The 27,174-nt window shown below is 45.4% G+C and overlaps 1 protein-coding gene across 7 annotated transcripts in view; it reads left to right on the top strand.

Annotated features, from left to right (window-relative positions):
• AFAP1L1 (actin filament associated protein 1 like 1) overlaps window positions 1–23,675 on the top strand; it is a 96,997-nt gene extending 73,322 nt beyond the window's left edge. For all 7 annotated transcript variants that reach the window (XM_061616860.1, XM_061616858.1, XM_061616864.1 and 4 more), the window contains 11 exons: window positions 51–146; window positions 1,226–1,319; window positions 2,032–2,184; window positions 3,510–3,721; window positions 5,115–5,260; window positions 8,248–8,326; window positions 8,605–8,716; window positions 10,820–10,984; window positions 12,100–12,278; window positions 19,393–19,521; window positions 22,012–23,675. In XM_061616860.1, the coding sequence (XP_061472844.1) occupies window positions 51–146; window positions 1,226–1,319; window positions 2,032–2,184; window positions 3,510–3,721; window positions 5,115–5,260; window positions 8,248–8,326; window positions 8,605–8,716; window positions 10,820–10,984; window positions 12,100–12,278; window positions 19,393–19,521; window positions 22,012–22,035 (1,389 nt within the window). In that variant the 3' untranslated portion in view covers window positions 22,036–23,675. The remainder of the gene's footprint in view (window positions 1–50; window positions 147–1,225; window positions 1,320–2,031; window positions 2,185–3,509; window positions 3,722–5,114; window positions 5,261–8,247; window positions 8,327–8,604; window positions 8,717–10,819; window positions 10,985–12,099; window positions 12,279–19,392; window positions 19,522–22,011) is intronic.
• Window positions 23,676–27,174: the final 3,499 nt, after the last annotated feature.

Here is a 27,174-nt window from a genome sequence, read left to right as displayed (position 1 = left end):
AGGCTGTCCATGTTTCCGTTGTTTTGACACTCAATTCTGTCGTCCCACAGGTGATAAAGGAAGTGAGCAGTCCCAATGGAGGAGGGCTGAGTGGAACAGAGGTTCTTACATCTCCAGTGCTTACATGCAAGATGGACCATGACAAGGTAGCTTCTTAGTTTTATTCTTACTGAGGCCAAACTACAGGTGACAGTAATTGTATAAATGCAATTAATTATACATGAATGCAGTTAATTAAACATGTATACAATTAATGTGCACAGTTTTTTCTTATGTAAATAGTAATAGTGGGGGCCTGACCAGCCATGGGACTGTGAGTTTAACCCTTTTCCCCTGCCACACTCACAACAAAAATCATCCCCTCCCCACCTGTTATTTGCACTTAGAAGGAAGCCTCCTCCTGATGCAAATAGCCACTGGGGGGGGTTCATCCAGACAATGGCAGGTGGAGTGGGTTAAATCGAACTTTCCCTTCCCATCTACCCTTCCCCATGGTCTTGGTGCTGCTTGTGTTCCTCCACAGCTGCTATTTAAATATGGAAAATAGATGCACATTAATTGTATTTATGTTTGGCCCTTCCTGGTGCTGCCCTTGGGGATCTGAGCCATGTAGAGCTACATTTTGGCTAAAATATATGAAATGCATAATGAGGAGAGAAAGGCGCTAGTGGAAACATCATCTCCTACATAGGTTTTTTTGGGGGGGCGTGTCACTAATTTTACAGTATGTATAGTGGTTAGAGCGTAGGACTGGGATCTGGGAGACCAGGTTCAAATCCTCACTCGGCTGTGAAGCTCACTGGGTGGCCTTGGCCAGTGACTGCTTCTCAGCCTAACCTACCTCACAGGATTGTTGTAAGGATAAAATGGGGAGTCAGAGAACCATGATTGCCACCTTGAGCTCTTGGGCTGGGGTGAAGGTGAGATATAAATATGATCACTAAAAATGAAATAAATCCCTTGGTATTGCCTGAGAGCAAGGCTTAGGGAGATGGATACTGGGAAACAAACTCCAACATTTCAAGTGAAGATGCCCAGCATCTGTTTCTTCTCAAAGCAAAAAGCATTTGGGCATTTGGTTAGATATTGACCGGGATCACTGCCTTCAGTGATGTCCTTCGCTCAAAGAAGACAATTAAAGGCTATACCCTTTGAGGCCAGGGAGGAGGTGGCAGGAAAAAGAGTACCAGGAAGCTACTATATTTGTGCTCATCTCCCTTCCCAGAGGTCCTCTCAGGACAAGCAGACATCTGACTCAGACAGTGTGGCAACCACAGAAAACTGCTCTTCCATGACTCGGAGGGAGTCCCATGAGCAAGGTGAGTCCTTGGCACTTTCCCCTGTCCCTAAGAGCCAGGGGCTGCTGTGGCTGAGGCAGCAAGAAATGCAGCATTTGGACTAGAGCTGCTAAGAGGCCTGGCTTTAAATCCTCAAACATGATGCACACTGGTCACCACATCTTAGCTCAATGTACCTCACAGGGTTCTTGGGAGGATAAAAGTAGGGAAGACCATATATACCACTCTCAGCTCCTTGGAAGACGGGTAGGAGATAAATGTAATAAACAGATCCTGTACTAAAAACAAAACCAAGGTTCCATCCTCTGTAAAACTACCCCTTTCACTGTTCCCACTGGTGGCAGTTAACATTGTACCAGAATTGGTAGGTCTGTTGTCCTCCACATTATCTTCAGGGCTAGTGCATCATGCTGTACATGCTAGTTCTGTAAAGATTATATCATGAAGGCTGAAATACCGTTTCTGGATCTGCCCTACATTGCCTCTGTGTTCAGTCAGCTCTTAATACTTCTACATGAAATTTCTAGCCTGTAGGTTCTAGCCGTACTCCAGGCCAGTAAGTATTTTCCCCACCTGTCCCTTCATCTCACAACCCCTTCCTGGAATTTGAAACTGTGTTATGATTATAGATATTCTCTCTCTGTCTGGGGATGGTGGCTGGTTGGGGGACAGATGTTCAGTTAATTGGCTCAGATACACCATGTCCTGATGTTAAGCTCTGTTCTCCTCTTAGGAAAAGGCAAAAAAAGTGGTTTGGCAGAGTTAAAGGGCTCTGTGAGTCGAGCAGCTGGGAGGAAAATCACCAGAATAATCAGCTTCTCCAAGAAGAAGCCATCCCCCGAGGATACACAGACATCCTCTACGGAGGAAGACATCCCATGCTGTGGTTTGTAGTGGGACATGAGGGTGGAAGGACAATTGAGATGGAAACCATTCATTAGTTGGTTCCTTAAGAGGGGACAGTTGGTCTTCTTGTCCTGTCTTTCCTTTGCACTGCATAATGTCAGGTGACTCAACATCAAAGGAAAGAACTGGGAGTGTACTTTAAGTGTGCTCCGGTTGGAGGTGTGGCTTGCAAACAGTGCCTGCAAAAGAAGATTTTTGTCCTCTAATAAGTCAGCCTGAGTATACGCTGTGGCTGCAAAGGAGGAACTCGGAATGCATTCTAAATCCAAAACATCCTGGCAGGCTGGGATGAAGGGAAAAGATGGCTGTTCCAATGCTGTTAACAGCAGTGAACATTGTGAGTGCTAAAGGGAGACTTTAACACACACACCCGGCACTCCAGATGTAGCTAAATTTGCTGCCCCAGTGGGGACAGCAGTCTTTCCTCCACCATTCAGATGGTGGTAGACCACCTGAACAGTGGGGAAATGTATCTATGTGTGTGAGAGAGGAAGGGGAAGGTTATGTTTCTATGGTCACATCCACACTATACACTTAAAGCACTCTTATACAGTTATACCATTTTAACAGTCATGGCTTTCTCCAGAGAATCCTGGGAACTAGTTAGTTAAGGGTACTGGGAATTATAGCTCTGTGAGGGGTCTCCTAACAACTCTCAGCACCCTTAAGAAACTACTATTCCCAGGATTCTGTTCTCATGTCTATTAAAGTGGTATAAGAGTGCTTTAAGTGTGTGGGTTTTTGTGAGTGTGAGCATGTGCGTATATTTGTAAATGAGTTTGTGTGTGTTTAGCTGTGAGAGGAGCCATGTGTTTAGCTGTGAGAGGTATGTATTGAATGAATGTGTGTTTAATGGCCATACCCTCCACCAGTGCCAGCCACATTCTTCATTGGCTATGGCCATTGGCATTCAACTCCCTCAGTGCCCACCCATTGCTACATGTGACCCTTTCTTGGTGCAAAAAGATTGCCCACCCCATTCCAAATAGTTTGATGGTACTGTTGTCTTGTTCTTACTTAAAAGTATGAAGCAACTAATTTCTGCAAAGACAGAGTAGTAATGTTCATAATCTATGTTATGCCAAAAGAAAAAAATAGTCAAAGTGACTTGACTGATGCTCATTCAGGCAAACATTTCATTTATCTAAATTAATGTATGGCTCCAGGAACTGGTCTTCTGATTTAAAATCTGTTGTACCCAAGCTCAGCATTTCCTTGTTTCCTAGGAAACAACCCCTAGGCTTTTAATTTCTTCCATATTGGTCGCTGTATGGCTGATCAAAAGCTTTTTCTGTCTCTCGGCAGGCTACTTGAATGTTCTGGTTAACCAGTGCTGGAAGGAGCGTTGGTGTCATTTAAAAGGCAACACACTTTATTTCCACAAGGACCGAACAGACTTAAGAACACATGTGAATGCCATTGTCTTACGGGGTTGTGAGGTGTCACCAGGACTGGGTCCTAAGCATCCCTTTGCATTCCGCATCCTTCGCAATGGCCAAGAGGTTTCTGCCTTGGAGGTGCGTGAGCATTTACTCTTGATGGCTCTGCTGAAGACTTGCAATACGTTTCACTGCCTTTATGAGACAACCAGTCAGACAGGGCCAGGCATCTGGACATCCTGCAAAACATAGTTTAAGAGCATGGCCCTTCTTGCGTGGTGCTGAGACATGAAATCCAACCATGTGAAGTGATGCCTGTGGCAAACACATTCATCAAAGCATCATGAACTGCATGACCCATTACATTTGTGTTTCAGTACCAGGTGATCACATTGACATTTCCTCATTGGTAACACGCGGCATTACTCATAGCATCAGAAAATAATTTCTCTTCTTGACAGAATGAGAATACTGCTTGTTTCATAATTATGTTGAAAGCTTATATGTGTCTTAGGCCACAGTTTCACTTATTTGATATTTCACTTGGACCTTAATGGGATCCAAACAGATATTCAGACATCTGAAAACATATAGAGATCATGCTGAATGCATATATACATAAAGCATGATCTCCAGGCAGGCCAAAATAGAGATTGAGAACATGTGGTGAAGCAATTGTATTCTTTGGCCACATGCCCATCTTGATCCCCCCCCCAATTCTTTCAACATACAGTAAGCTGGTGTTTTGCTGCACCATTGCGAAGGCTTCCTCTTGTGGTGCAATAATAAAACATCAGCCTGTATTGAGGGGAGAGGTGGGAAGATATATGTAGTGCAACAATAACCCGACTATGGCTGCAATCCTATGCACACTTGCTCGGGACTAAGTGTCACGGAATTCACTGGGACTTACTTCTGACTAGACATGTTTAGCATTGCACTGTACTTTGCACTATCAACACAAAGGACAACCTACTTTCAGGATCATGTGGAACAGCCCTGAGCAGCCAAATACTCTGCCTGCTGAGGGTCTGTGTTTGCCTTAACCTGGTGGGAGTAGCTCAGTGCAATATGGATCATAACAGGAAGCTGCCCTATTTAGAGTCAGACACTCTGTCCATCTAGCTCAGTATTGTCCACACTGTCTGGCAGCAGTTCTCCAGCATTTCAGACAAGGGGTGTTCCCAACCCTGCCTGGAGTGGCGGAGAGTGAACCAGGGACCTTCTGCATGTAAAGTGGTTGCTCTACTACTGAGCTATGAGCCTCCCCCTGATAATGAAAGGAATCTGTTCAGAATTCATGTCAACCCCAGCTTCTTTAGAGAAACTTCACTTCTATAGCAGGATGAATCTCATACACAAGATGTCTTGGAAAGATCCCTATAGTAAATGTATAGCTGTAAATTTTGGAAACGGGGAGCTTGAGGTAAAGGGGCAATGTGTCCTGGAAAGACGTGTCCTTGACCACATTGTCTTGTGGGAAGAGTGTGATATTAGCTGCTACCCCAAGTAAAATGTGTTTTGTCCTCAGGCAAGCAGTTATGAAGATCTGGGGCGCTGGCTTGGGCTCCTGCTAGTTGAAACTGGTTCCCAGACAGCCCCAGAGGCCTTGCATTATGACTATGTGGACGTGGAGAAAATAGCCAACATCATTAATGCTGTGAGACACTCCTACATGTAAGAACTTCTTCTGCTCATGTTCTGTGACACAGCTGTGTCTCCTCTGTGCAGATTGTCTGACATTCTCCTTGTCCCTGACAGAGCCTCTGCTAATCAGGCTTTCTGTTAAGACCATCTACACCAGCAACAAATCTGCCAATACAGATTTTCTGGTGTCTAGAAAACGTGACTGAATCAAAGTGACATCCTGCTAAATTCATACGTGAAAGGTGGAATAGGGTAGGCCATTTAGGCTACGAATGTGGCAAACGGAGGCTGAAACAAGCAAGCCTGCATTTGTGCTTTCTGATTTATATTATATGTGTAAATGTAGTCTACTCTTAGGAAGCAGGACTAGCACTAATCTAAGATGCATAGTCAAGAAAACATCATACTTTGCACCTCTAACAGACCCTTTGGGGTATCTAGAAAAGACAGGCACATACTGGAACACTCTTATGCATGGAGCAGAGAATTTTAAAAATCTAAGTGAGTTTAAAACATAGACATGGAGTAAATATTTCTAATTTGTATGATATGTTCCTTGGGCTAAACAGACAATTTCACACACCATGCAGCAGCAAATCCAGATTTGTCATACAGTGTACATTTGACGAGCATCTCTGGCAATCTTTCTTAAGAACATAAGAAGAGCCTGCTGGATCAGGCCAGTGGCCCATCTAGTCCAGCATCCTGTTCTCACAGTGGCCAACCAGGTGCCTGGGGGAAGCCCGCAAGCAGGACCCGAGTGCAAGAACACTCTCCCCTCCTGAGGCTTCCAGCAACTGGTTTTCAGAAGCATGCTGCCTCTGACTAGGGTGGCAGAGCACAGCCATCACGGCTAGTAGCCATTGATAGCCCTGTCCTCCATGAATTTGTCTAATCTTCTTTTAAAGCCATCCAAGCTGGTGGCCATTACTGCGTCTTGTGGGAGCAAATTCCATAGTTTAACTATGCACTGAGTAAAAAAGTACTTCCTTTTGTCTGTCCTGAATCTTCCAACATTCAGCTTCTTTGAATGTCCACGAGTTCTAGTATTATGAGAGAGGGAGAAGAACTTTTCTCTATCCACTTTCTCAATGCCATGCATAATTTTATACACTTCTATCATGTCTCCTCTGACCCGCCTTTTTTCTAAACTAAAAAGGCCCAAATGCTGCAACCTTTCCTCGTAAGGGAGTCGCTCCATCCCCTTGATCATTCTGGTTGCCCTCTTCTGAACCTTTTCCAACTCTATAATATCCTTTTTGAGATGAGGCGACCAGAACTGTACACAGTATTCCAAATGCGGCCGCACCATAGATTTATACAACGGCATTATGATATCTGCTGTTTTATTTTCAATACCTTTCCTAATTATCGCTAGCGTGGAATTTGCCTTTTTCACAGCTGCCGCACACTGGGTCGACATTTTCATCGTGCTGTCCACTACAACCCCGAGGTCTCTCTCCTGGTCGGTCACCGCCAGTTCAGACCCCATGAGCGTATATGTGAAATTCAGATTTTTTTGCTCCAATATGCATAATTTTACACTTGTTTATATTGAATTGCATTTGCCATTTTTCCGCCCATTCACTCAGTTTGGAGAGGTCTTTTTGGAGCTCTTCGCAATCCCTTTTTGTTTTAACAACCCTGAACAATTTAGTGTCGTCAGCAAACTTGGCCACTTCACTGTTCACTCCTAATTCTAGGTCATTAATGAACAAGTTGAAAAGTACAGGTCCCAATACCGATCCTTGAGGGACTCCACTTTCTACAGCCCTCCATTGGGAGAACTGTCCGTTTATTCCTACTCTCTGCTTTCTGCTTCTTAACCAATTCCTTATCCACAAGAGGACCTCTTCTCTTATTCCAAGACTGCTAAGCTTCGTCAGAAGTCTTTGGTGAGGTACCTTGTCAAACGCTGTTTGAAAGTCGAAGTACACTATGTCCACTGGATCACCTCTATCTATATGCTTGTTGACACTCTCAAAGAATTCTAATAGGTTACTGAGACAGGACTTTCCCTTGCAGAAGCCATGCTGGCTCTGCTTCAGCAAGGCTTGTTCTTCTATGTGCTTAGTTAATCTAGCTTTAATAATACTTTCTACCAGTTTTCCAGGGACAGAAGTTAAGCTAACTGGCCTGTAATTTCCAGGATCCCCTCTGGATCCCTTTTTGAAGATTGGTGTTACATTTGCCACTTGCCAGTCCTCAGGCATGGAGGAGGACCCCGGGGACAAGTTACATATTTTAGTTAGCAGATCAGCAATTTCACATTTGAGTTCTTTGAGAACTCTCGGGTGGATGCCATCCGGGCCCGGTGATTTGTCAGTTTTTATATTGTCCATTAAGCCTAGAACTTCCTCTCTCGTTACCACTATTTGTCTCAGTTCCTCAGAATCCCTTCCTGCAAATGTTAGTTCAGGTTCAGGGATCTGCCCTATATCTTCCACTGTGAAGACAGATGCAAAGAATTCATTTAGCTTCTCTGCAATCTCCTTATCGTTCTTTAGTACTCCTTTGACTCCCTTATCATCCAAGGGTCCAATCGCCTCCCTAGATGGTCTCCTGCTTTGAATGTATTTATAGAATTTTTTGTTGTTGGTTTTTATGTTCTTAGCAATGTGCTCCTCAAATTCTTTTTTAGCATCCCTTATTGTCTTCTTGCATTTCTTTTGCCATTTCTTTCTTTTCTTCCTGGATTAGGGCTTCCTTAGTTGTATTCATACTGAACATCAGATGTGCACTTCACATTTTTCAGGTGTGCTCCCAATAGGATATGTGTGAAGTGTCCCCAAGTGTCTCTTCTTCTGCACTACCCAAAATACTGGACCTGGCAAGAAGTATGATGGGACAGCATCTACCTGCCCAACAATACTAGTGGTTGTGTTTTCATTGGCTTTATTAGTGCAGAGGGTGAAGAGCAGAGCTCAATCATTCTTGTTGGCAAGATTTTAAGGATGTATTTGGCAGTCGGTACTAGAGAAGTAAAAAAGGTTTTCTCTGTTTTTCTGCTTCTTTAGGTGGGCCAGCTGCTCTCTTGAGAACCAAGCAGATGCATCCCGTGTATTATATGATGAAGTCTCTTATGAGAAAGTGGAGGTATTGATGAAAGAAAGAAGCAGAAATGCTATAATCCTGTTTTCTCCACTCCCTTCTTTCCCTAACACCACCCTTCTCCCTGGTTGCATGTGCCCCTGCTCTGCTTCCAAGTGCTTGGCAACTCGGGAACCTTGCCCAAGGAGAGGCACTTGTACTAGCCTGCTTCTCAGCTATTCTGCACTGGAAGAAACTGGACTTCCTGCTCACACCCAGCAGTGATGTCTTCCTTGATGCCCTTTGAAACGACATCTTTATGCTTTTATGTTTCCTGTGTGCAGTTGGAAAAGCCAGGGCGGCCATCGGGGTCCCAAGTAAAGCGCCATGGCTCCTCTTGCAGTGAGAAATCACGCCGCGTGGATCCACAAGTTAAAGTCAAGCGCCATGCATCAAGTAGGTTTGGACAGGGACCTGCTGCTGGGTTCTTGTGGTGGATCCCTTATCCGCCAGTTGGGGAGAAGAGACACCTGGAGCTGTTGTTGGCTAGCGAACCATTCTCAGCAGTGTAAGGTTGCCCAGCACTCAGTGGCTGCTTGATGGCTCCATTTCTGCCTCAGTTTTAGCTTGTTCTTTATTTGCTTTCCACTTCCTAATGCAGAAGGATTGCTAATTTACAGACCAGACGGAGGTCTGGATGAGTTTAAGCACAGTGCAACCTGTTCTCCTTTGCAGCTTCTCCTTTAGCTGCGGTTCAGGCATGAAATGGGAGAGCATGACTCAGAGGGGAAGAGCCTCAGGTCATTGGCAGAATGTAAGCTTTGCATGAATAGGTCTCGGGCTCAATCTAGCCCTGTGCCAAAACGATAAGGCTTCCTTTGGAGCTGTGTCAAAACTGACTCTGTGATCTCTTCCCCCCCGCTGGGTCAAAATTATTGTGGAGGGGAACAAATTGGAGCTTTTCCAGACAGCAGTGGCCCTGAACACCTCTGATCAGCATGGTCTCTCTCTCTCTCTCTCTCTCTCTCTCTCTCTCTCTCTCACACACACACACACACACACACACACACACACACACACACACACACACGAGAGAGAGAGAGAGAGAGAGAGAGAGAGAGAGAGAGAGAGATCCTGCTGATCTTTCCCCATGGTGCAGTGCTGCTCAGAAGTAGCCAGCCACCTTGAGGGAATTACCTTGCAAGAGCTGCCAGCAAATGGGGTGAGGGACTGTAACTGTTTCACACTGACAAAATGGTTTATCAGCTTTTTGGACCTCTTGAAATCCAATCCCCTTTGATCCACTGATACCCCCAAACAGCAAATTTCAGCTAAAACTAAAAATTTGCAGGCTCCAGGGTATATTCCTAGTTAAATTCCTTGCCTCTCCAGGTTGAGCTAGGAAAAATCCTTGCCTGGAACCGTGGAGAGCTGCTGTCACTATAGACAATACTGAGCCAAGAAGGACCAGTGGCAGTTTCCTATACTCTAATAATCCTGGCTAAATTCACCTGTTCCTGTTCCTTATCAAAAAGAGGGCAAGCTGAACAGAAAATCTGTATAGAGGCAGTGTGTCCAACTTGAGGTTACTGCTTCTGAATAAATGTTTAGGATTGCAGAGTTAAGTCTCCTTCCTTCTGTGAAAACTATTCTCTGCACAGCAGGGGTGGGGACCCTCCAGCCCACAGGTCAAATGTGGCACCCCAGGGTTCTCTCTACAGCCCTCGGGACTCACCCCAGGCCGCATCTCCCCCCCCCCCCCAGCCGCATCCTTCTCTTGATATGAGTGTTCTGCATGGCTGGCCTGTGGCCTTGGATGCTTATGAGAGCGTCTTGCTTGCCTGGATGGAAGACAGAGGTATGTGAGTAGAAACTAGCCTACTGTACAAGGGCAAATTTTACATTTGTTGCCCTGCCTACTACTGGCATGTGGCTGCCTGGAAGGCTGTCCAGAAGGGAACATGGCTCTTGGCTGAAACAAGGTTCCCTGCTGTTGCACAGAATTCCTGGTTCCTTTTCATAATTTCACATGATGCTCCAGGAATGCTGGGCTGCATCCATCTTGGATTCCTCCCCTGGTTTAAGCTCCCTCTGAAGTTTGATCTGCAAGAACACCATGATCCACTTAATTATTTTGTTTTATGCAGGCAGCTCTCTAGTGGCTATAAACTGTAACTGTATCAATACACTTTAAATCCATTTTGCAAGAATGCTAAGCTTTGACAGAAGTCTAGCAGCTCCAGTTCATAATTGGATGTGCCTTTGTGCTCCCATAACCTGCTTCTCCTATATCAGCAATATTAATAATAAACAGTCTCTGGGTAGCAATACAAGTAGGCTGTGTTGGGAGAGCGGGTGGATTAGTTTGTACCTTTTAGACCACTTTCATTTCTGTCTACAAGCTGGCGTTGTGCCTCTTTGAGTTTGTTCAACTCTCAGCCTGCATTTAAATTTCTCTGCTCTCAAGACAGAGCTAGACAAATCCCCTTCACCTCAGATGTGTGATGGAGGGCTGTGCCTAATAACGCTGTCTTTCCCTCCCTCCCCCTCCCTGCGCAGATGCCAATCACTACAAGTATGGCAAGAATCGGGCTGAGGAAGACGCCAGGAGATTCCTGACGGAGAAGGACAAACTGGAGAAAGAAAAGGCAGCCATCCGGAATGAGCTGATGAGTTTGCGCAAGGAAAAGCGGGAGCTCCGAGAGGCTATGAAGGGCAGCTCAGGTATATGCTCCCTACTGGGGAGGAAATTCTCCTTCTGCCAAGTCCACACCCCCTCTCCCCTTGCCATTTTGCACAGAAACGTCTCTTCTGTGGTGCATTCATCTTATGCACACGGCCCAATGTACAGGACCAGCCCTACCATTAGGGAAAATGAGACAGGTACCTCAAGTGGCAGATGCCTAGGGGCAAGGAGCAGTTAGAGATGTGGATGTGCCACACAGCCTGCCCTGTGCTTCCCATGCCAGCCCCATACCCTCGGGTACAGTGGGGGATGCCAGTGTGGAAGTAAGATTCAACTGCCAGTCTGGTCAGCATCTGTACAAAAATTGAGGGAAGGGGAGGAGGCACCATCTCGTCCTTTGCCTCAGGCAGCACAATGTCTTGGGCTGGCCCTTTCAGTATAACACTGAGCCTACAATGGTCTTTGCTAAAGCACCTGCCACTTTTTCCTGGGACTCCTTTGCCATCAGAAGCAAAAGGAGGATTCTGTGATTCCTGACGAAAGCGTACAACTACTGATAAAGAAGGCTAACGTTGGAGGCATTTGTTGCAAGGTGTTTAATAGCAATGTCACACACCTGCTGCCTGGCTTTGCATGTTACTCCTCAGCACTGTTTTGTGCTGGATATATGCCTAATATCGTGTACCCATAAACCCACTTATTTCTGCTCAGCTCTGCCAACTCAGCATAGCTTCAAATTAGTCACAGAAACAGTTGCAGGTTCCCACAGCAGAGGAAAGCCCAAGAGCGCCATCTATTGGAAGAATAATTCCTCCTTATGAAAATTGCATGGCTAATTGCCTGAAAGCTGGAAGAAATCCCTGTCTTTTCTGCCTTATTGCTTTCATTGCATTGCATGGATTACGTGCAGAACGTGAGCCTTCTTGTTGCTCGTGGACTCTGTGATCTTAAGAGGCCTAAACTGCCCACAACATTGGCTCAACAGTTCTTTCCTGCACGCTTCATCCGCAGTGCGATGAGGTGGGGGTTCAATTCCCTTTGCCGTACAAATTCCCTTTCTCTAAGCTCCCCGACATGTACTCTTTTCTCCATGCCTGGAGCTACATGGTAGCTCCAGTATGACTTTGCTTCCATGTGCCTATGTTGGAAACAGGGAAAGACCTGAAAGAGCTGCAGCATCGTGTTGCAGCCCTAGAGGAGCAGTGCAAAGCCAATGAAACGCGGCGTGTGGACCTTGAGCTCAAGCTGACAGAGGTGAAAGACAGACTGAAGCAGTCGCTAGCAGGAGGGCCAGCTCTGGGGCTGACTGTAACCACCAAGGCCGAAAGCAAGGTAAGGAAAGAGCTGCTTCCTCTTTGAGCCTTAGGTTGTCAAGGTTGCTTCATCCCATGATGGTTTCCGACATAAGCACAGAACAAAAATGGGCACCCAGAGAAATGTAGGAAGCCAGGCTTTTAGTACACAGGAAGCTGCCTTATACTGACTATTGGTCCATCTAGCTCAGTATTGTCTACACCAACTGGCAGCAGCTCTCTGGGGTTTCAGACAGGGGTGTCCCCCAGCCCTACCTGGAGAATTGAAACTGGAACCTTCTACATGCAAAGCAATTGCTTGACCACTGAGCCATGATCCTTCCCAGTCATAAAAATCTCACAATTGCTGGGTCTTTACACAAATTTTACACGTGATGAATATCCAGGCATGTGCATGCACTTTTGTACACTGGAGCTGCACTATACCCCCAAAATAGAGTACAAAATTATGTCAAATTTAATATTTCCAGTCTCAAAACCTTGCTTAAAATGTTCCTTAAAATATAACCCATCTATGAAATTCAAGGTTATACATAGTTGCTTATCAATAAAACAAAAGCCACTTTGGATTCTTATCCCACAGTGATGCAGGAGAAAGAACAGCATAGCATGTGTGTTTTATGATTTGGAAACCTCTTTTTTATCATTGCCTATACTATCCTTCCCCAACCTGGTGCTCTGTAGATGTTGCCAGACTACAGTACCCATAATCCCTGACTGTTGGCAATGCTGGTTGGGGCTGATGGGGATTGTAATCTAAAACACTGGAGGACACCAGGTTGGGGAAAGGCTGTTCTACACCATTCTTTTTGCTAGGGCTTATTCCTGTGCTTAAAGCAACTCATGCTATTCCAGGCAGGCGCAAACCCTGACAATTCCACACATCTTTGGGGAACAAGTTGAATGTGATTGTATGTCTTTGTTAGACTTGTTACAAGAGTACTTGTATGTGAGAGACAGAACAAGACATTAAGACATAAGAAGAGCCCTGTTGGATCAGGCCAAAGTCCCATCTAGTCCATCATCTTGTTCTCAAAGTGGCCAACCAGATGCCTGCGGGAAGTCCATAAGCAGAATCTGTGCAACAGTACTCTCCCCACTTGTGATTCCCAGAAAGTGGTATTGAGAGGCAGACCATATCTGATAGTGGATGTAGAACATAGTCATAATGGCTGGTAGCCATTAATAGCTCTATCCTCAAGGTCTAAACACCTTTTAAAGCTGTCACATTGGTGACCATCACTGCATTTTGTGGTAGCAAATTCCATAGTTGCAAGATGGCCACAGACAGTACAGGTTTCTCCTCAGCGATGCTGATACTCTCCTGTCTCAACTTGCAGCCCCTTCCTTGCCTGTTCCGCCCAGATTGTGGCAAGGTGACACCCCTAGAAACCTTCAGCAAGGGCAACTACTGGGCTGGCTCCAATTGTCTGAGCATCCTGCAGCAGGATCCTGGGGAGGTCAACGGGAGGCTAGCGTAAACCAGTGAGGTCCTCAGAGGGTGCCTGGAGGAGGGAGAAACCAAGACCTTTGGGGGACTACAAAGGCAACTGGGGGAGCTCTACAGGCTTGCTCAGAGAAAGAAGACCAAGTATAAGCTAACCCCTGCCCTTGAATTTTGTTGGGATGGTGGTTGTATGCTAGCGTGTGCTAGATGGTAGGATGGCGGCTGTATGCTAGAGCTGAGCCAAAATAGTCTTGCCCATTTCATTGCCCTGTTCAGGGGCAGAGAAAGGGAATGATCATTGAACAACTGGAGGAAGGCAAACTACCCCAAACCATATGTGTGTTATGTTTACCCATGTGCAGTCTTCTTTTTCTCTCTCCTGCGCAACAAAAGAAAAAGAAAGCTTCTCAGGTTGGTCAGTGACTGACCACCATTGTTCTCCACCCAAAGGCACTGGGATGGCACTGTGTTTTGTGTCAACATATAGCATAAGAACATAAGAAGAGCCTGCTGGATCAGGCCAGTGGCCCATCTAGTCCAGCATCCTGTTCTCACAGTGGCCAACCAGGTGCCTGGGGGAAGCCCGCAAGCAGGACCCAAGTGCAAGAACACTCTCCCCTCCTGAGGCTTCCAGCAACTGGTTTTCAGAAGCATGCTGCCTCTGACTAGGGTGGCAGAGCACAGCCATCACAGCTAGTAGCCATTGATAGCCCTGTCCTCCATGAATTTGTCTAATCTTCTTTTAAAGCCATCCAAGCTGGTGGCCATTACTGCATCTTGTGGGAGCAAATTCCATAGTTTAAGTATGCGCTGAGTAAAGAAGTACTTCCTTTTGTCTGTCCTGAATCTTCCAACATTCAGCTTCTTTGAATGTCCACGAGTTCTAGTATTATGAGAGAGGGAGAAGAACTTTTCTCTGTCCACTTTCTCCATGCCATGCATAATTTTATACACTTCTATCATGTCTCCTCTGACCCGCCTTTTCTCTAAACTAAAAAGCCCCAAATGCTGCAACCTTTCCTCGTAAGGGAGTCGCTCCATCCCCTTGATCATTCTGGTTGCCCTCTTCTGAACCTTTTCCAACTCTATAATATCCTTTTTGAGATGAGGCGACAACAACTGTACACAGTATTCCAAATGCGGCCGCACCATAGATTTATACAACGGCATTATGATATCGGCTGTTTTATTTTCAATACCTTTCCTAATTATCGCTAGCATGGAATTTGCCTTTTTCACAGCTGCCGCACACTGGGTCGACATTTTCATCGTGCTGTCCACTACAACCCCGAGGTCTCTCTCCTGGTCGGTCACCGCCAGTTCAGACCCCATGAGCGTATATGTGAAATTCAGATTTTTTGCTCCAATATGCATAATTTTACACTTGTTTATATTGAATTGCATTTGCCATTTTTCTGCCCATTCACTCAGTTTGGAGAGGTCTTTTTGGAGCTCTTCGCAATCCCTTTTTGTTTTAACAACCCTGAACAATTTAGTGTCATCAGCAGACTTGGCCACTTCACTGCTCACTCCTAATTCTAGGTCATTAATGAACAAGTTGAAAAGTACAGGTCCCAATACTGATCCTTGAGGGACTCCACTTTCTACAGCCCTCCATTGGGAGAACTGTCCGTTTATTCCTACTCTCTGCTTTCTGCTTCTTAACCAATTCCTTATCCACAAGAGGACCTCTCCTCTTATTCCATGACTGCTAAGCTTCCTCAGAAGCCTTTGGTGAGGTACCTTGTCAAACGCTTTTTGAAAGTCTTAAGTACACTATGTCCACTGGATCACCTCTATCTATATGCTTGTTGACACTCTAAAAGAATTCTAATAGGTTACTGAGACAGGACTTTCCCTTGCAGAAGCCATGCTGGCTCTGCTTCAGCAAGGCTTGTTCTTCTATGTGCTTAGTTAATCTAGCTTTAATAATACTTTCTACCAGTTTTCCAGGGACAGAAGTTAAGCTAACTGGCCTGTAATTTCCGGGATCCCCTCTGGATCCCTTTTTGAAGATTGGCGTTACATTTGCCACTTGCCAGTCCTCAGGCACGGAGGAGGACCCAAGGGACAAGTTACATATTTTAGTTAGCAGATCAGCAATTTCACCTTTGAGTTCTTTGAGAACTCTCGGGTGGATGCCATCCGGGCCTGGTGATTTGTCAGTTTTTATATTGTCCATTAAGCTTAGAACTTCCTCTCTCGTTACCACTATTTGTCTCAGTTCCTCAGAATCCCTTCCTGCAAATGTTAGTTCAGGTTCAGGGATCTGCCCTATATCTTCCACTGTGAAGACAGATGCAAAGAATTCATTTAGCTTCTCTGCAGTCTCCTTATCGTTCTTTAGTACACCTTTGACTCCCTTATCATCCAAGGGTCCAATCGTCTCCCTAGATGGTCTCCTGCTTTGAATGTATTTATAGAATTTTTTGTTGTTGGTTTTTATGTTCTTAGCAATGTGCTCCTCAAATTCTTTTTTAGCATCCCTTATTGTCTTCTTGCATTTCTTTTGCCAGAGTTTGTGTTCTTTTTTATTTTCTTCATTCGGACAAGACTTCCATTTTCTGAAGGAAGACTTTTTGCCTCTAAGAGCTTCCTTGACTTTGCTCGTTAACCATGCTGGCATCTTCTTGGCCCTGGCGGTACCTTTTCTGATCTGCGGTATGCACTCCAGCTGAGCTTCTAATATAGTGTTTTTAAACAACTTCCAAGCATTTTCGAGTGATGTGACCCTCTGGACTTTGTTTTTCAGCTTTCTTTTTACCAATCCCCTCATTTTTGTGAAGTTTCCTCTTTTGAAGTCAAATGTGACCGTGTTGGATTTTCTTGGCAATTGGCCAGTTACATGTATGTTTAATTTAATAGCACTGTGGTCACTGCTCCCAATCGGTTCAACAGCACTTACATCTCGCACCAGGTCCCGGTCCCCACTGAGGATTAAGTCCAGGGTTGCCGTCCCTCTGGTCGGTTCCATGACCAACTGGTCTAGGGCATAGTCATTTAGAATATCTAGAAACTTTGCTTCTTTGTCATGACTGGAACACATATGCAGCCAGTCTATGTCCGGGTAGTTGAAGTCACCCATTACTACCACATTTCCTAGTTTGGATGCTTCCTCAATTTCATATCTCATCTCAAGGTCTCCCTGAGCATTTTGATCAGGGGGACGATAGATCGTTCCCAGTATTAAGTCCCTCCTGGGGCACGGTATCACCACCCACAACGATTCTGTGGAGGAGTCTGCCTCTTTTGGGGTTTCGAGCTTGCTGGATTCAATGCCTTTCACGTATAGAGCGACTCCGCCACCAATACGTCCTTCCCTGTCCTTCCGATATAGTTTATATCCAGGGATAACCGTATCCCACTGGTTTTCTCCATTCCACCAGGTCTCCGTTATGCTCACTATATCAATGCTCTCCTCTAAGACCAAGCACTCCAGTTCTCCCATCTTGGTTCGCAGGCTCCTAGCATTAGCGTACAGGCACTTGTAAGCAGTGTCTCTCTTCAAGTGTCTTTGGCACTTGTGGTTAGGCCTGTGGTAATTTTGCTCTTCTGAATTTATATCCTGTGCCCCAGCTCTCACAATGCCTACTTCTAGGCCTACCCCTTTTAAAATTTCATCATTTCTTTGGTTTTTATCCCAGGGGGGAGGTTTATTCCGAACCGGACCTTTCTCAGCTCCTGTCGGGTCTCCCCCCTCAGTCAGTTTAAAAGCTGCTCTGCCACCTTTTTAATTTTAAGTGCCAGCAGTCTGGTTCCATTCTGGTTCAAGTGGAGCCCGTCCCTTTTGTACAGGCCCGGCTTGTCCCAAAATGTTCCCCAGTGCCTAACAAATCCAAACCCTTCCACCCGACACCATCGTCTCATCCACGCATTGAGACTGCAAAGCTGGGTCTGTCTGGCTGGTCCTGCGCGTGGAACCGGTAGCATTTCAGAGAAAGCCACCTTCGAGGTCCTGGCTTTCAGCATCCTACCTACCAACCTAAATTTTGCTTCCAGGACCTCACGGCTGCATTTCCCCATGTCGTTGGTGCCAACGTGCACCACGACCACTGACTCCTTCCCAGCACTGTCTACCAAACTATCTAAACGACGGGCGATATCCGCAACCTTCGCACCAGGCAGGCAAAACACCTTGCGGTCTACACGCCCATCACACACCCCACTGTCTATGTTCCTAATGATCGAATCACCCACTACAAGGATCCCTCCACCCCCTGGAGATATATCCTCGGCACGAGAGGATAGCTGCTCATCCCCCAAGGAATGGGTCCCTTCTAAGGGATCGTTTCCCTCTTCCTCAGCTGGATGCTCTCCTTCCCCGAGACCATCGTTCTCCATGATAGCAGGAGAGCTATCATCGTTGGAGTGGGACACAGCTATAACGTCCCTGAAGGCCTCCTCCACACACCTCTCTGCCTCTCTCAGCTTTTCCAGGTCCGCCATCTTGGCCTCAAGGAAATGAAGTCGTTCCCAGAGAGCCAGGAGCTCATTGCACTGACAGCACACCCACGACTTCTGTCCAACAGGCAGATAGTCGTACATGCTGCAGGCGGTGCAAAACACTGGAAAGCCCCCACACCCCGCACCATCACAGCACTTTATGGGAGGAGACCATAGCGACAGGCATGTTCTCTCTCTCTCATTCTGTCACCCAGAGGAGGCAGTGATGGCCACCAACTTGGATGGCCTTCAAAGAGAATCAAGCAAATTCATGGAGGATAACTGTATCAGAGGCTACTAGCCACAATGGCTATGATCTGCCTCTGCAGTTGGAGGCAGCATGCTTCTGAATACCAGTTGCTGGAAACCATTGGGGCAGGGGGAGGAGAGTGCTCTTGTGTTAAGGTCTTGCTTGCAGGCTTCCTGTGGGCATCTGGTTGGTCATTGTGAGAACAGGATGCTGGACTAGATGGGCCACTGGCCTGATCCAGCAGGCTCTTCTTATGTTCTTAATGCTTTTTAAACTGTAGTGGAGTAGTGGATGTGGTATATCTATCCTAGTTTCTGAACCTAACTTTTTTTGTGCATCTAGAGGGTGCCTCAGCGGTGCTCCATGCCCCGGACAAAGGGAGCCGATTCATATTTATTTAAAAAATGCATATGCTACCCCTCCCAGGATGAATAGCAGAATAATATTAAATAGGAAAACAATAAAAACCAAAATAACAACCAGATTAAGCTTACTGAAACACCTATAAATAATTAAAAGCAGAGCAAGACAGTTTGTTTACAGCAGAAGTAGCCAATATAGTGCCCTCCAAATGATGTCTGACTACAACTCCCATCAGCTCTTGCATGGAAATGGTCAGGGATGATGGGACTTGCAGTCCAACATCTGGAGGGCACCATGCAGGCCCTCCATGGTTTACAGAAAGTCTGGGGAAATCAAATGGTCTTTGCCTGGAAATCCCTGCATTTCAAAGGCAGGGGATTCCAACGGAGAGAGCCCTCTTCCTTGCTTGCCACCCACCTAGCCTCACATATCTGGGGCAGTTTCAGGAGAGCCTCTGAAGATTATCTTCATCTATAGGCAAGTTTGCCTTCTTACTAAGCTTTCGATTTCCTCTTTCACAAAGACCATTAATGCCTGCCAAAAAAACCCTGGATAGTAGCAGCTGGTAATCTGGTTTCTCTTAAGTATCTCATAAACACTTGTCATTCTCTTCTTCTTTTTCCTTACAAGGAGACTGGATCCCAGCCCAATGGAACCCCCCCAGAGCACTTGGTCCCGGTTAACTGTGCAGCAGAAATGAGGAAGCGAAGCCCTTCTCTCCTTCCTGCCAACAAGGGGAATGTGCTGCAGAAGGCCAAGGTACAGCTGGCTCCACTTTCCTAGCTGAGCTCCAGCAGTGTAGTCTGTCTGCCTTGTCTGCTCCCAAAATCTCCAAGATTCTGTATTTCATAATCCAGCACATGGGTGGGGAACTTAAGGTCCAGGGGCCACATGAGGTTCTCCAGACCTCTCTATCTGGCCCTCAGGATTCTCCCCAGCCACATCCTCTACAGGTCCTGCTTCACATCCTTCTTTAGTATCTTTGCCTGACTAGAAATGTGTCCTTGCTCTGACAATGCGTCTTGCTTCCCTTGATGGTGGATAGAGAGGGGTGTGTAGAAACTAGCCTACCGTATAAAGGTAAAAATTAATTTAACTGTTCTGCCCACTTTTGCCTCTGGCCCCCACCCACCACTGGCATATGGCCCCCAGAAGGTTGCCCAGTATGCAGTGCAGCTCTTGGGTTGAAAATGGTTCCCCTCTCTGATCTAGTGGAAGCAAAGACACTTGACAAAGGTCTTGTGCACAGGATACATGTGTTTTGTGTGTTCTGCAGAGTGTAACCTGTGGTGGAATTGGATGTCCTAATATTATCTGTTTGTCAAAAGCAAGCTTCTAGCCCACATGGCTACTGGCAAAAAAATCACAAGTAGGATGACAAAGTCTGCCATAAACTCAGAAATAAATATGCTTTCTGGTTTGCTTGAGAGCTCCCAGTCATTCACTGTAGCTCCTAATTCTTGCCTTCCTTCCCTGTAAGCAAACTGTCTTGTCCCATAACCCATAACCTTTGCCAAATATTTACAAAATTCTGTAAACACTAAATAATGCAGTCAGAACAAACGATATCAGATGTACACCTGTTTCCTTACTATACATAACATTTGGATTTCCTGGCACTAAATGCAGATTTTTTTAATCCCCTCACACAAATACTATAATCTGCTAGTTTGGACTGGGTTCCAGCTTCCCAAGCTACATGAAGACATGCCTAGCATTACTGCCTAGGCTAGTTAGGCCTTGGTCCTGTATGGAGAAAGACTTGAAGAGACAACACAAGAGTAGCAGAGATTGGAGTGATTATTTTTCAATACCAAATCCATGACAACTGTTGATTAAAGGATACAAATAAAGTGCACACCCAGACTCCAATTTATTTTAAAGAATGCCTCGCAGTTTCTCTGTTAAGAGGCTCATAATATGCAATGAGTGGGAGCCAATGAAGTTGAAATCTGTTTCCTTAATTTCAGATAATACAGACCACTTGTTTACAGTTTAGAGGTCTGCCAGTGGAAACCACCATTTCTGCCACAGTGAGCAAATGTGCAGCCAACTCTTCAAAGTTATCTGGAACTTTAGTAATCCAAATAACTTGCAAGGATAGCTAATGGATCATAAGGGCAGAAGCCATCCTGTAACTTGGGAAGCCCAGAGGAGACTGGAGAGCAATGTGAAAGCTATACTGAAGTTATGATTTCTAGTGTTGCATCATTAGGTATATTGCTAAACGTGTATAGAACTTGGGATGCTTTCACAACTGATGAAAATGAACTGGATCTAGAGAAGTGCAAGTGCAATGGGAATTTTTTCCGGTCATTTCTCTCAACTGCAGCCTTCCTAAATTGCTCCTGAAGGTCAAGGGACCCCATGGAACGGTGTGGGATGGGGCACCGTTGGTTGCAGCAGGAGTGGGAGCAGCTTTGCGTGGGTGGAAATGCCTTTCTGCTCATGCAAATCACCTTTTGGATCCAAGCCAGTGTTTATTTTGATCCTAGTATGTTTTTGGCTTGATTGCAAAAAAACTTTAAATTCAGATAAGGCCTATAAAAATGATTGCTTACTTGGAATGATCTGGGGGATACCCATAATACTGTGAACAGACCACTTGATAAAGATGTGTTCTTCCTCTGGCTCTCTGCCATTTTTGTTGCAAAGCAACATAACATCATATTAATCTCATCCGGGAGGCTGTGACATCTCTTACATTAGAAAATGGTAAAGTGGGATTTGTGCAAAATGTAAGCAATTGAACATAAACAACGTTGAGCATGGTGTTCTTGCAGATATAAAGGACAACTCAAAAAGCAATGTGAGCATTTGATGTGAAGTCTGAATCTCTATTCAGAAGTAAGTCCCCCTGAGTTCAGTGGGATTTCATCCAAGGTAAGTAGGTACAGGATTGCAGTCTTAGATGTTCAACCAGGCTTTTCCTCTCTATGAAGCTTCACTAGGGCTAGACATCACATTAATTATGTGGCTTGTCCTTAAACGCAGAATCTTTCTTTCACAAACTGCCATCATGGGGTGTGGGATCTTAACCCTTTGCCCCCTGTTGCAGTCATGATTCAGATCCTCCCCTCTCCTAGTCTGCGTTGGCTATTTGTAAAAGAAAAATCCTGCACTTAACAGCAAACCAGATGATTAACTGAAACTTGGCCCCTAATCTCAAGAAACCTACTTTGGATCCAAGCCTCGTATCTCCTTTGCAACCCAGCAATTCTCAGCACTGCTGTCTCTTTCTCTTTCTAGGAATGGGAAATGAAGAAAACATAAAGTGTCACTGGGCCTCCATCTCCAAGGAGAACCCCTCTCAAGCATTGGGACACATATGGGAAAGGCTAAAGCAGTGCAAGAGCCTCTCATCCCTCAACAAAACTGCAGAAGGATGCTGAGGAACTTTGTTCTTCAGCAGGGAGAGCACCCACCCTCCTGTGAATGAAGGGTTAACAAGCAGACGAGCTTTTGAGAATTGGTGTGGGTAATGGGGAGGGAGGGAGGGAGGGAGTTTGGGAAGCAGGGTGGGGAAGGGAAATCCTTTCATGGATTTTTTTAAGTGTGTCCTCAGAATACTCCTCTTTAAGTGGCCTGTGAAAAGCACCTCAAATAGGTCCGGCATGCCTGCTATCTGGAGGATAGATTTTGCTCTCGGTTAATAAAACTAATGAAGAGCAATTAAAATCAGGAACGTTGATACCCTGGTCTGGTGGGGAGAGATGATGGTGAGATGGTTCGGAGGTCCTCATTCATTCAAGTCAGCCAAAGACCTTGGCAAGTCACTTTTTAACTTTCTTGCTGCAGCTGCTCTTGCATTGGAGACGGGGTGAGTATCCCTCACAAGGAAATGAGGCATGACACAGAAGTGCCTTGCAGTCGATTATCTGGAAAGATGCTATTTTTAGCCCTTGATACTGTCTGCCTGTTTCACTTTCTACCAAACCAGATCAGGGCAGTTACTGTTGACTTAGGCCCAGAGATGGGGCCCAGGAAGGGCCCAGCAGGAGGAAGACATTGTCAATGTGGTGTTTCATTTTAAATCTCAGGACTTTTAGTTTTGACCCATGCTAGGAGTACTCCTGTCAACTTTCATAGTTTCTCTCTCTCTCTCAAGCTGCCATTTAAGTTTTTTAATGTGTCAGATAAAATCAATAGCTCCAGAAGGGTATAAAGGGTTTTTTCCCTCCCATGGACAGACTGTACAAGTGCCCAAGTGTTGTAAGAATTCATTTGCCCATGCCCTCCCCTCCCTCTTTTTGCTCTCTAGCAGAGCTGGACTCCTACTCGCAATGACAAGTGAGTAAGGAGAGTGAACAAACGGACTGATGCAACAAGAGAGAAGGCTTCTGCAAAATGTTGTCTTGTTGCAGAGGTATTTTTTAAAAGGGCTCTGTTTCTGGTCAACAAAATGACTGTGGAAGGCTTCTATAAATTAGCCACAATAAGACATTACATGCACTAAATAACAGACATTATGCTGCCATTTCTAAAAATCTCTTTTCTCTTTGATTGAAGGTGGGTGGGTGGGATGAGTATGAAACTGTGTTTTGGGTGGGGTTTTTGTTTTGTCTTTGCAGTGTAGGGAGTCCAGCTGTCTTCATGTGCATAAGGTCAGTTTCAGGCCTGCTTCATTCACAGAATGTAAAGAAAACTAAAACTTGAGAGAGGCCTAAAGAAGAGGCCCCAAGGGGAACCCTACAGTAAATGCCATGGTCCTCCTGCTGTGTCATTCCAACAGACTACAAACTGTAGTGACTTTTCTTTTATAGGGGGAGGTGGGTAGGATGCTTGTCTTTTTGTGGGTGCATATTGTGGCATATATTTTACTATTTAAGAATTGTCTGCACTTTAACATCTGGATCCCTCCCTCTGCTCCCCTGCCCGCCTTCTCCCCCCCCCCAAATAAATATGATCTTTGTACAGAGCTGTATGTGTTCCCCTGGTTTTTTTCTTCTTCTAACTTTTAAGGCAAATTTGGGCTGTAAATTCCAGCAGAACACCTACTACTTATGATACATGCACACATTACTTATGTCCTTCTAGGGTTGGGCTGTAATACTTAACAACAACACTGGTTTCCAGCTTGATGCTTTCAAAATGGCCTAATCTTAAGACAGAATCATGACCCTTTCTGGCTTCCTGGATGAAGCTACCAACTGCAGGTAGAATAGCAAAGGCAGAAGCTACACCATCTGTAGGTAAGCCAACCCCTTCGCCATAAACACACTTAAACATTAATTTCAACAGAGCCCCACATCAAGAAGCCAGGTTGCTGTGTAATGAAGTCCTGTCAGCTGCTGTGCTGGCAAACAAGTATAGGATTAGGGATGGGGTCTGCTGTGTTGTCACAGCGATGATTTGCAGCTTTGTGTCTCCACCCAGGTCTTTGTCCTGGCAATCACTATAGGTTGATGCTATCATGCCAGTAACAGCAGTACACAAAGCTGTTTATATGTCACAGTAGGCTTGCCAGTGGCTTTTGTCAAGAAATAGTAGCACTCTCCATAGTGCTAGGGCAGAACCTGGTAGGTCTGGGAGTTGAGTCAAAAGCAAACAAATATTCCAGAATAGCATTGACATTTTTCTGGCTTTTCAGACAACACCATTTAGCTCGACTGAAAGTTGCTTTAGCACCTAAATGTAGTGTTCCTTTAAATTTAAAGTTGAGATTGATTCAGCAAAGACTGGTGTTTTGAGTATAGTTGACTCCACAGCACCTTTATAGGAAAGAATTGGCTAGTTCAGATAGGTGTTGATGTAAAACAGAAAACACCTCTTTGAGACATATAATGTCTTCCTGTTCAGAAATGATTGTTCGTATTAACTTTGCTTTGGAGAAATCCTTGATCTTTGCAGATGTTCACATGCTCTTAAAACTATATTCCTGTGGTGTGGGGACTAACAGATGGATAACAAAAGTGGATTCTGAGAGCCCTTATGGTGACTAAGATATTTGTACTGCAACACTGGAAGGATAAACACCCACCGCCTCATACGCAGTGGCCTGAATATCTCACTTCCCCGTTCTACATTTGAACACATGGCTTGTAATCAGCAATCTCCTTTAGATACTTATTTGGACATAAGACTTGCCTATAGTAATCTATACATTTAAATAAAGATTGACAGAATGAAGATCCTTATTGATGATGTCAGCTGACAATGTATTTTTTGTAAACTGCTGAGAGATTCTATTTACAATCGAGCAGTATATAAATTATTATTATTATTTATATCCCGCCCTTCCTCCCAGCAGGAGCCCAGGGCGGCAAACAAAAGCACTAAAAACATTAAAGCATCATAAAAACAAACTTTAAAACACATTAAAACAAAACATCTTCAAAAACGTTACTTAAAAAAAGCTATGAAAACATCTTCTAAGGTTAAAAACATTTTAAAAAAGTTTAAGAACATTAAAAAACAATTCCAACACAGACGCAGACTGGGATAGGTCTCAACTTAAAAGGCTTGTTGAAAGAGGAAAGTCTTCAATAGGCGCTGAAAAGATAACAGAGATGGTGCCTGTCTAATATTTAAAGGGATGCCGCCACACTAAAGGTCCATTTCCTATGTTGTGCAGGACAGGCCCCCTGATATCTGCAGGAGGCCTTCACCTGTAGAGCGCAGTGATCGACTGGGTATATAAGGGATAAGACAGTCTTTCAGGTATCCTGGTCCCAAGCTGTATAGGGCTTTGTACACCAAAACGAGAACCTTGAACTTGGCCCGGTAGCAAATGGGCAGCCAGTGCAATTCTTTCAGCAGAGGGGTGACGTTGGTGATGCCCTGCCCCAGTGAGCAGTCTTGCCACTGCATTTTGCACCAGCTGCAGCTTCTGGACCAACCTCAAGGGCAGTCCCACATAGAGGGCACTACACTAATCCAGCCTGGAGGTTACCAGTGTGTGGACAACAGAATATCCTGGTCCAGAAATGGCCACAGCTGTCTTACCAGCCAAAGCTGGTAAAAGGTACTCTTAGCCACTGAGGTCACCTGGGCCTCTAGCAAAAAAGATGGATCTAGGAGCAACCCCAGACTACGGACGTACTCTTTCAGAGGGAGTACAACCCCATCCAAAGCAGGCAACTGACCAATTATCTGAACTCGGGAACCACCAACCCATAGTGCTTCCTTCTTGCTAGGATTCAGACTCAAGTTTATTGGCCCTCATCCAGCCCACCACCAAGTCTAGGCAGTGGTCAAGGGCTTGCACGGTCTCTCCCCATTCAGATGTTACGGAGAAATAGAGTTGGGTATCGTCAGCATACTGCTGACACCTCGCCCCAAAGCTCCTGATGACCACTCTCAAAGGCTTCATATAGATGTTAAACAGCATGGGGAATAAGATGATCCCTGCGGCACCCCACAACACAACTGCCAGGGGGCCGAAGACAATCATCCAATGCTATTCTCTGAAAATGACCCTGGAGATAGGATCAGAACCACTATAAAACAGTGCCTCCAATACCCATCTCACCAAGTCAGCCCAGAAGGATACCATGGTCAATGGTATCAAAAGCCACAAAGAGATCAAGTAAGAATAATAGGGTTGTACTCCCCCTGTCCTTCTCCCGATAAAAGTTATCAATCAGGGCGACCAAGGCCGATTCAGTCCCATAACCAGGCCTGAACCCAGACAACGATGGGTCAAGATAATCTGTTTCATTCAAGAGTACAACCCTCTCAATCACCTTCCCTAAAAGGGGGGTATTTGCGACTGGTCGGTAGTTGTCACAAACCAATGGGTCCAAGGTGGGCTTTTCAGGAGTGGTTGGATCACTGACTCTTTCAAGGCGGCTGGAACCACTCCCTCTTGCAATGATGCATTGACCACACCCTGGATCCACTCGGTCAAACCCCCTTTAATAAGCCAAGAAGGGGAAGGGTCGAGAGGACATGTTGCTGGCCGCATCAATGCAAGCACCTTGTCTACGTCGTCAGGCCACATCAACTGAAACTGTTCCCAAGAAGCTGCAGCAGACGTTGCACTGGACACCTCATTGGGGACTACAGTAGATGTGGATAGGGCATCAAGACTGCTATGGAGGCGAACAACTTTACCCTCAAAGTGTCTTGCAAACAATTCACAGTGGGCCTCTGAAGGGTCTAAAAGTCCATTTCCTGGAGTTGATGTCAACAGACCCTGACAATACGGAAAAGCTCCACTGGACGGCTACTTGAGAATGCAATGGAGGCAGAGAAGTGGGCCTTCCTCGCCGCCCTTACTGCCACACAGTAGGCACGGTTATGTTGTTTTACTCGCGCCCAATCAGCCTCACAGTACATCTTTTGCCACTTGTGCTCTAGCCGTCGTCCAGCCTGTTTCATTGCCCTTCGCTTACTGGTGTACCAAGGGTGCAAACCGGGGTCCACAACGCTGGAGAGGGCACTCAGGGGCAACCGTGTTAAATAAAAAAT

Source organism: Rhineura floridana, chromosome 3 (assembly GCF_030035675.1).
Source record: "Rhineura floridana isolate rRhiFlo1 chromosome 3, rRhiFlo1.hap2, whole genome shotgun sequence".
Taxonomy (NCBI): domain Eukaryota; kingdom Metazoa; phylum Chordata; class Lepidosauria; order Squamata; family Rhineuridae; genus Rhineura; species Rhineura floridana.
The sequence above is the reverse complement of the archived record's forward strand: the minus strand, read 5'-3'. Positions and strand labels throughout refer to the sequence as shown.